This window comes from Chrysochloris asiatica, unplaced genomic scaffold, assembly GCF_000296735.1.
Source record: "Chrysochloris asiatica unplaced genomic scaffold, ChrAsi1.0 scaffold00125, whole genome shotgun sequence".
Classification (NCBI taxonomy): domain Eukaryota; kingdom Metazoa; phylum Chordata; class Mammalia; order Afrosoricida; family Chrysochloridae; genus Chrysochloris; species Chrysochloris asiatica.
In genome coordinates this window covers 4,483,719-4,493,583 of record NW_006408643.1, presented here as the reverse complement: position 1 = coordinate 4,493,583, position 9,865 = coordinate 4,483,719, and the positions used below count along the sequence as shown (strand labels likewise).

Here is a 9,865-nt window from a genome sequence, read left to right as displayed (position 1 = left end):
TACCATTCCTCCTTCTCTCCTGTCCCTTCCAGCATTCTGAGCCTTCTTCTGTTTACCATTCCTCCTTCTCTCCTGTCCCTTCCAGCATTCTGAGCTTTCTCCCTGGGGAAAGGCTCCTCTTGTCATCTCCTATGATTGATTGTTCTAAGACATCTGAACCTCTCGCAGGTGTTGATGTTAATGTTTCCCTTGTTGTTTGTTGTTGTTAAGTGCCTTCAAGTAGGTTCTGACTCATAGTGACCTTGTATGGGGTTTCCGAGGAGGCGTTGGTGAGCTTGAACTGCTGACTTCAGGGTTCAAACCGACTTTGCAGTCCAGCACATTAGCCCACAGCGCCACCCATGACTCTCTTATAGGGTTGTTGATTATTTGGCTGAAAGGTGAGCCTGGGGGAAGTGAAGCAGGGATTGTGGGGATGTGAGGGATGACTTCAGCTCCAGGTTTGAAGGGTGTGTTAGTTAAGGTTTTGTGTCAACTTGGCTGGCCAGGATTCTCAGTGGCTTAGCAGTTGTTAAGCGCTGTTGACTCCTGACTCATAGCAACCCTGTATAGGATTTTCCAAGAAGTGGCTGACGAGTTTGAACCACTGATCTTGTGGTTCAAACCAATCCCACAGCACCACACCAGGCTTAGCAGTTGTTATTAATTCCCCACAATGAGATTTAGTGTAATGCAGCCACTTTCCCCATAACGTGATCTGGTGAGATCAGCCCTGATCTGAAGGATTTTGTGTGTTGTAAATCCATGAAGTCCTGGTGTGGCATTGTGGGTTAACGCGATGGACTGCATAGTCCGTGTGAACCGCAAGGTCTGCGTTCAAACCCATCAGTCGCTCCTCAGAAACCCTTATACAGGGGCGTTATGAGTCAGGACCAACTCAAGCGCACTTAACAACAACTATGTTGATGAGGTCAGATGCAATCTACAGTGTTAGGCTGTATCTTTTGATTTTTTAATTTTTATTTAAACTTTTTATTGTGAATGGAATGAAGATTTACAGAGCAGATCATCAGTTTTACATTCGACAAATCACTTTGCTTCATTGGTGGTTATTGTGCTGTGGAGTCGGTTCCGACTCATAGCGACCCTGTACAGGGTTTCCGAGGCTGTAAATCTTTATGGGAACAGAAAGCCTCATCTTTCTCCCGCGGAACAGCTGGTAGTTTCGAACTGCTGACCTTAAGGTTCACAGCCCAATTTGTAACCATTATGCTACCAGAGCTCCTTTACATGGTTGCAATCCCCTCAATGTACCAACAGGTAACAGCACTGACCTCTATTCACTTAACCACAGCGTTCCTCCCTGTGTCTCCTACCACCCCCGCCTTTCCTCTGCCCACCTCCCTCCCATTGTATACTGCCTGTTCCATCACCCATGTCAACATGTGTCTACCCTCTAACACATGAATCATTTCCTCCTCCCCTCAAAACCATCATAGAGTGTTTCTTTTATCAAGAAACACGCCCCCCCCCCCAATTTTTTTTTTTCCCCTTTAATGTACAAAAACAAAACAAACCATGCAGGGATATATAGTTGTTTAAACAACCACAGGGCATATTCTGGAAGCCAGTCTCCTAGCCACCAGCTCACAGCCTTTCTCTTTCCATGAGTTTGGAGTCCTCAGCTGCTCAATCTCTCCACGTCCTCACTACGTTGTATCTTGAGACATAGAAGGAGAGAGTCGTGAACAGAGAATGAGAGACATACTGCCACCAAGAAAGAAGAGCCGGGATGGCGTGCTTCCTTTGGTCCTGGGGTCCCTACACTGTGAAGCTCCCAGATTCAGGGAAAGATTGATCCAAGACACAGGAGCTCTCCAAACAATGCTGGGCCTGCAGGTGCTGAAAAGAGACAGGGCCTTTCCCCAGAGCTGACATTCTGAGTTTGGACATCTACCCTCCTAAACTGTGAGAGAATACATTTGTTTGTTACAGGTTTGTTTGTTACCCCCTTTGTGGTATTTCTGTTACATTTGTTTGTTACAGGTTTGTTTGTTACCCCCTTTGTGGTATTTCTGTTACAGCTGCTCTGGAGAACTAGGGTGTCTAAGGGCTATAGTCTTGGGAGTTCCACCAGGTTCTGCCAGACTAGTAACTCTGGTCTTTATTATTTTGAGCTTTATTCCACCTTTTTCTCCCACTCTATTCAGAAGCTGCTGCCGATCCTTTTCAGAGCAATCAGCAGTGGTAACTGGGCACCATCTAGTTCTTCTGGTTGAATTTCATTACTTTTTTGTGTGGCTGAATAACATTCTGCTATGTCGATGATGCCATTGTGTTCATTCATCATCTGTTGATGGACATCTGGGTTGCTCCCACCTTTTGCTAGTTATGTATCAGGCTGCAATGAACTCGAGCATATATGTTGAGTTCTTGCTTTCATTTCCCTTGAGAACAGAATTGCTGGATCATATGATGAATCCTGGTGTGGCGCTGCAGGGTAATGTGTTGGACTGCAAGCTCAGTTTGAACCATAAGGTCGACAGTTCAAATCCACCAGCCACTCCTCAGAAACCCTACACAAGGTTGCTATAAGTTGGAACCAACTCAACAGTACTTACCAACAATAAATGGTGATTCTATGTTTAATTTTTTTGAGCAACTACCAAATTAATTTTTCATAGTCGCTGCACCATTTGGCATTCCCATTGGCAATAAACAAGGGTTCTGAATTCCCCACATCACACTGGTACTAATTTTCTGCTTTTTTGGATGGTTATCAGAGTGGGTGTGATGTACCACATCTTGCTTTTTCAGGAAAGGTTTGTAAAGCCTTGTCTACCAGGCTCTAAGTCCCTAAGACAAAGGAGCATTGCCCTGCCCTGCTAATGAGGAAACTTAGAGGGTCTACAACGAGATGCTTCATGGCGTTAGTTCTCTTGGTTTTAAGGTTCAGGGTCATGGCTTCATGGGGCTATCCAGCCAATATCCTAACCTTGCCTTTAGAGTTTCCAATCTACCTCCGAGTTCCATGACCAGAATCTTTAAAGCTTGCTAGAGGCCACCAAAGATGTAACTGGTCTCTACTCAACTGGAACGACACAGGAATGAGACCCAAAATTGGAGTAGAAAAAGGACTTGATTGGATCCAGCTCAAGGACCCAACAGATGGATACTCATCAAAACAAGGAAGAGCATGGAACAGAACTTCAAACTCATATGGAAACCAGATTTACTAGATCCTTGGAGTCTGGAGGAACCCCTGAAATCCACCAGTGCCTGGAAATAATCTTTAAACCTAGATCCAAACTATCCCATGAAGCCATCACTAAATAGTTTTGTCCAATGAATAAAAGAAGTTTGCCTCTTATAAAGAAGGACCTCTGTGGGCCTCATCTGATAGCAGTTTATCCACAGCAGACGAGCATTCTAAGGGGCAGAGAGTCTGTGTTAATGGAGATGAAACCCCATGAGTGGTGAGAACGATGACATCATTAAGTTTCTCACTAAGGTCACTGAGCCACTCCTGCCGAAACTGTGAATGGATGGATGTTTGGTTTTCTGTACTGACACCAGAGCAGTTAAACAAATACAATAAAAACAAGCATAGAGGGTCAGTCATTTTAGTTCACCAGTGGGCCCAGAGGTACCCCCAAATCCCCCGTCACTCTTGTGTCTTAAAGAGACCCTGGATTTGCTCAGCGGATTGAAAAGTCAAAAAGAACAATAAAGGTGACCCACATTTTTATAGGGGCTGGTGTTTTCTGCGGGCTGGGAAGAGGCCTGGATGAATCCCAACACTGTAAAAGGGTTGCTTGCTTCCTTCTCATTCTTGGTCTTCTTTGGTCTGCGCCTGATGGTGCAATGGGGTAAGCGCTGGGTTGCTAACCACGAGGCTGGTGATTCGAACCCACCAGCCATTTTGTGGGGGGGAAAGACGGGCCTTGGAAACCCTATGGGGCAGTTCCACTCTACCCTCCAAGGTCACGGTGAGTCAGAATTGACCAAGGGCAGCGGGTAGCTGTTAGCTTTGCAGTCTTTCTTCCTAATGCTTCCTTTTTTGTGTCCCCCACCAAAAGGTAAGTGTAAAATCGTCACCCTCACGAAGTATAACTGTGTTTGGAAATAGGGTTTTGGAAGATGTTATCCGTTAACATAGGGTCCTATTCAAGTAGGGTGGATCCTAACGCCATCTGAGTGATGTTTTATGAAAGAGAAAAGAGAGAGAGTGATAGGCATTGAGGATTACGGCTGCATCTACAAACCCAGAGAGAGCGAGGACCACCAGCCGTCACCAGAAGCTGAGAGAGAGGCCTGGGGCCTTCTCCCCGAGACTCTGCAGAAAGAATCAGGCTGACACCCTGTGAGGAGACCCACTCCCAATCTCCAGACCGTAACCAGGATCAGCTGCCGTGGCGCCAACTGCAACTCGTAGCCACCCCAGGTGCACCAGAGTAGACCTGTGCCTCATAGAGGTTTCAATGGCTGATTTTTGGGAAGTCAATTGCCAGGCATTTCTTCCAAGGCTCCTCTGGGTCGGATCAAACCACTCACATCTCGGTTAGTAACTGAGTACTTCTTAACCATTTGCACCACCGAGGTTCCCTCCAGAACTCAGAACACATATCTGTTCTTACAAGCTATCTGGTTTGCAGCACTTTCTTACAGTAGCCCTAGACTGCCATTCCCACTCCTCACCACCTCATACATCAAACACATTCTCAGCTGCAGGTACAATTTATTAAGGCGACACTGTAAGTAAGCATCAAGGCACTGGGATACCATTCCGGAAAGGCTGGGCCTCACCTCCTTCCGCTCCAGAATGTGTCTTAGCAGATTCACTGTTCCCCCCACCCTCCCACCCCCAGGAGGCCCACTTCTCACATGGAAAAGTCTAAGTCCCATTCACTTCAGGCTAAAACCTGGGGGTCCAGATGGGGGAAAGGAAGCAGAGGTTAAGAATCACATGGCTCATTTTTTCAAAATAAAATGGTGGGCGATCAGGTAGGTACCTGGAAATCCTACCCTAATGACGGTTGGAGGGGGAGGCTCAGAATATTCTTCTTCAAAGCTCAGAGAGGGAGATGGGGAAGAAGTGGGGTTAAGCCTCAGCTCTGAGAACCGCAGCCCCTATGTTAGAAGCTGGGACTAGAGGTTAGAAAAGTGGGGTCCCAATGAACCAATGGGTGGTAAAATGGGGTGCTGGCTGTAGCACCCCTGGGATGGACGGAGCCCCCAGTCCCCCTCCTCTCTCTATTTCTTCTCTTCTGGAGCTTTCTCAGTGATCCCGGGGCTGAAGGGTCCCACCAGCCACGTGATGGGAGTGTTCTGGGCCACGTATTCCACCATTTCGTCCAGGGCTTCACGAGCTTTGCTGACCCGCTCCCGGCTTTGGGTCAGGATGGTGCTGGACAGGTCCTGGAAGGAGTGGACACCCGAGAAGGTTGCCTGGAGGTCTTCCACCTGGCGCCGGGCCTGCTGGGCCTTATCCTTGATGTTGGCAGGAAGGCCCTGGAGATTGGACGCTAGGGAGACGCAGGTGGTCTGCAGTTGCTGGGCAGTCTCCCGGAACATGGTGAGTGCCTGGGACTCGACCTGCTGGGGTGGAAGCGGAGGTGGTGGTGGGGCAGTCAGAACCATTGGGCTTGGGACCACTGGACCAGAAGCTGAGGAAAAGTAAATGGGGTTCTGGAGCTGACTTTGGGGCAAATCTTTCCAAAGGCACGCTGGTCCAAATGGGGTTTAATAGCACCAGCTCTTTCCTCATCCATTGGTGGTGGGACTGTAAAATGTACATGCACTGTGGGCAACAGTGGTGCTTCTCTAAAGAGCTACGTGAAGGATTATCATGTGACCCAGAAATCCTGCTCTTAGGCACAGACCCAAATGAATTAAAAGCAAGGACTCAAACCGAGACTTGTACCCTCACTATTGACAATAACCAAAAGGTGGACGGAATCCTGGGATGTTGCTGTACGATCTGCACTGGACTGCAAGGTCAGTTTGAACCACAAGGTCAGCCATTCAAACCTACCAGCTGCTCCTCAGAAACCCTACACAGCATTACTGTAAGTCGGAACCAAGTGGATGGCACTTAACAACAGAAACATCCTAAAAGCCCATCAACAGATGAATGGGTAACCAAAATCGACATACTCCACAAGGGGGCTTCAAAACGTTCATGGGAAAATGGAATGAATAGATGATGGAATTTTTCGGATTGTACTGAAGTTCCTTCATATCACAGGATATTGTTGTTGTGAAATGCCTGTGTAGGGTTTCCGAGGAGCAGCTGGTGAGTTTGAAGTACTGACCTTGTGGTTCGCAGTCCAATGCTAATCCTATAACATCACACCAAAAGTCTTACTTGGTGAGATATTAAGTTGGGTTGCACACTACAACATGGATAAACCTTGGAAACCTTATGTGCTGCTGTTCCAGTTGTGATGCAGTGAATAATTTAATGTCTCTTCTAGCCATAAACTCAGAAACCCCAAGCTCACTGCTACTGAATCAGTTCTGACCCTGTACAGGGTTTCTGAGGCTGTAAATCTTTGTGGGAGAAGAGAGCTTCATCTTTCTCCTGCAGAGCAGGTGATGGGTTTGAACTGCTGATCTTGCAGTTGTTGTTAAGTGCCATCGAGTCAGTTCTTGTAGTTAGCAGTCCTTTATTTATCCAACAGTGCCACACCAGTTCTGTAGGGTAAGTAACAGACTGCTAACCACAAGGTCAAATGGTTCAGGCCCACCAATCCTTGAGTGGGAAAAAGATGAGGCTTTTTGCTCTTGATAAGACTGACAGCCTCGGACACCCTATATGGGTTGATATGAGTTGGAACCAACTCGACTTACGACCACCACCACCAGTTCTAGCCATAGTTTGATAAATTTCCACTAAGTGACTTTTTCCTGATGGTCCTGGATAAGAGAAGATGGAGGAGATGCTTTTAAGATGATATGGTTTAGCTGTGATGGTTAACAGTGTTAACTGTGAAAACTTGCAACTATAATGTAATGTGGGTATGTTGTATGAAGCGCCTTTGAGTCGGTTCTGACCCATAGCGGCTCTGTATAGGTATTCCGAGGAGCAGCTGGTGAGCTTGAACTGCTGACCTTGCAGATCAGACCAACTTTGCAGTCCAGCTCATTAATCCACTGCACCATACCAGGGCTGGGTATAACATGAGCCATCTCAGAAGCAGGACGGGGGCATTTCACTACCATTAAGGAAGAAGAGCCCAGAGTGGAGTGTGCTCTTTGCATTCACGGATATCTGCACATTGAACCTCCTTGACCCAAAGACATAAAGCTGGGCCACCGGAGGAACAACAGTAGCAGAACCAAGAACCAGAGCACGAGACAGAGCTTCCTGGCCCACGGAGCTAGTGAAGCTGAGTGACTCTGGGCAGGAGGCTTGCTTGCCCAGTGGGGTGTCTCCAGGCACTTAAGTGGGGGCTAGGTTCACTGACCCCCAGAGGTAGAGTCTAGGGCCTTTAGGCTGAGGCTTATGGTGGAGTGGTGTGCCCTGTGGGCATTGAGAAGCTGCCCTAAAAGCTCTGAAGTTACTGGAGAAGGAGATCATGTTTGGTAAGGTGGAGGGTCAGAGAAAAAGAGGAAGACCCCCAGCGAGATGGATTGGCCAAGTGGCAGCATCCATGGGCTCAAGCGTGGCAACAATAGTGAGGTTGACCCGGGATCAGGCAGTGTTTCGTTCTGTTGTGCATAAGGTCACTATGGGTCGGTACCGACTTGTTGGCACCTAACAACAACAACAACAACAGCAGTTTGTACCACTGCTGGAGCCGGGCAGAGGCCAAGGGCCCGAGAGAGGCCTGCCTGTGGGCACAGCTGATGAAAGGAACTGTGCCCCTGAGTATTGCTGAACCTGAATTGCAAACATATTAACTTCTCTAATAAAGCCCACACTGTGACTATGGCGTCCAAGCTGTGTGTGGTCACTGTAACGTATTATCAAACCCAGATTAGAAGTAGAGAGAGCGGGGACAGGAATGGCTCCTGCAATTCTTTTTTCTCACACCACTCAACTCCGAGTCACAGTGTTCCCTGTGTGCAGAGGAGAAATACGCCCCATCGGGCTTTCCAAAGTGCCTCTGGGTGGGTTTGAACCACCAGCCTTTTGGTGAATAGTCAAGTGTCATCCAGGAACTCCCTGGAAACATGCTGAGTGAAATAAGTCACAAGAGACAAACATTGTGTGATCCCACTTAGATGACATACTTTGTTGTTGTTGTTAAGTGCTGTCGAGTCAGTTCCGACCCATAGCGACCCTGTACAGGGTTTCGGAGGGTGTAAATCCTTACGGGAGTAGAAAGCCTCAGCTTTCTCCCGCGGAGCGGCTGGTAGTTTCGAACCGCTGACTTTCAGATTCACAGCCCGATTCGTAACCACTACGCTACCAGAGCTCGTTAGATGACATACTTAGAATATATTAAAGTCTGTGTGTGGTCAGCAGAGGCAGACAGGCAGGATGGGGGAAACAGGACAACTGTCTAGTGAAGCCTGGGCTTTCTTCTGTTAAGGATGATGGGAAAATGTGGGTGATGTTTGAGCAATATGATGGACGTATCAAACGTCACTGAAATGTACATGTGAAGATTGTTGAAATGGCAAACCTAGAAGGCTATATATATGTATGAGGGAGCACAATGGCTCTGTACGGTAGCCACAAGGTTGGTGGCTCAAGCCCACCAGTTGCTCCACAGGAGAAAGATGAGGCTTTCTGTTTCCACAAAGATTTAAAGGCTCAGAAACCCTATGTGAAGTTTCTATGAGCCTGAAGTGACTCAAAGGCACTTAACAACAACAACAATATATATATGTGACCTGGTGTGGTGCTGTAGGATAAACACTGGACTGCTAACTGCAAGGTAGGCAACTCAAACCCTCCTCCTCAGAAACCCTATACAGTGTCACTGTGTGTTGGAACTGACTTAATTACACTAACAACATGGAGAGGCTCTTAGCTGCTAACCAAAGAGTTGGTGTTGTGGACTCCTGATGTGGCGCTGTAGGATCAGCACTGGACTGTGAACCACAAGATCAGCAGTTCAAACCCACCAGCTGTTCTTTGAAAACCCTATACAGAGTCTTTGAAAACCCTATATAGGGTCGCTGTGAGTGGGAACCTAGTCGACAGCACTTAACAACAACAAAAATATGTATTTGCCACAGTGTGGGGAAATGAAAGAATACAGGGTTCTTTGCTCTCTGAACCTGTATGTAGTCTCATATACTGGTGAAACTTGAAACCAGATAAAACTGCTACTGGTAAACCAAATGTGGTCCATCCATACAGGGAATGGTCTAAGCTGCGACACAGAAAGCTAAACTTGAGTAGTGTGTGATCCCACTTATAGGAACTATCTAGAACAGGAAAACGCATAGAAACAGAGAGTAGATTAGGGTTTGCACATGGCAAAGTACTCGGCTGCTAATCAAAAAGTTGGTTTCAGACCCAACTGGCGGCTCCAAGGCAGAAAGACCTAGCAATGCTTCTCTGTGACAGGGATTACTGTGCGTCACCAAGGATTCTATGGCCCCTAACAAGAACCCAGGAGTTGGGGAAACGGAAGAATGAGGGGAGACAGTGAATGGACATGGGGTGTCATTAAAATGCCCCCAATGAACTGTGAACACATAGCCCCATGGAGAAACAAAAATCGATGAATTCTACACGTCCACGAGGTGAGCTGGAAAACACTCCGAGTATGTCTCAGTAAGCCAAGTGTCTAAGGATGGAAGGAGGACAAAGGAGGGAGGGGAAAAAGAGACGCACCAGTCTAATGGCGCAGTGGTTAAACGCTCAGCTGTCAACCAAAAAGTCATCAGTTCAAACCCACCAGCTGCTCCTTAGGAGAAAGATGTGGCCACCAATCTGCTTCTGTAAAGAAGCTATGAATCGGCA

The 9,865-nt window shown here is 47.3% G+C and overlaps 1 protein-coding gene across 3 annotated transcripts in view; it reads right to left on the bottom strand.

Annotated features, from left to right (window-relative positions):
• Positions 1 to 5,193: 5,193 nt before the first annotated feature.
• PLIN3 (perilipin 3) overlaps positions 5,194 to 9,865 on the bottom strand; it is a 28,707-nt gene continuing 24,035 nt past the window's right edge. For 2 of the 3 annotated variants that reach the window (XM_006868915.1, XM_006868913.1), the window contains exon 7: positions 5,194 to 5,538. In XM_006868915.1, coding sequence (XP_006868977.1) covers positions 5,194 to 5,538 — 345 coding nt within the window. The remainder of the gene's footprint in view (positions 5,539 to 9,865) is intronic. The other variant, XM_006868914.1, reaches the window with a different exon arrangement.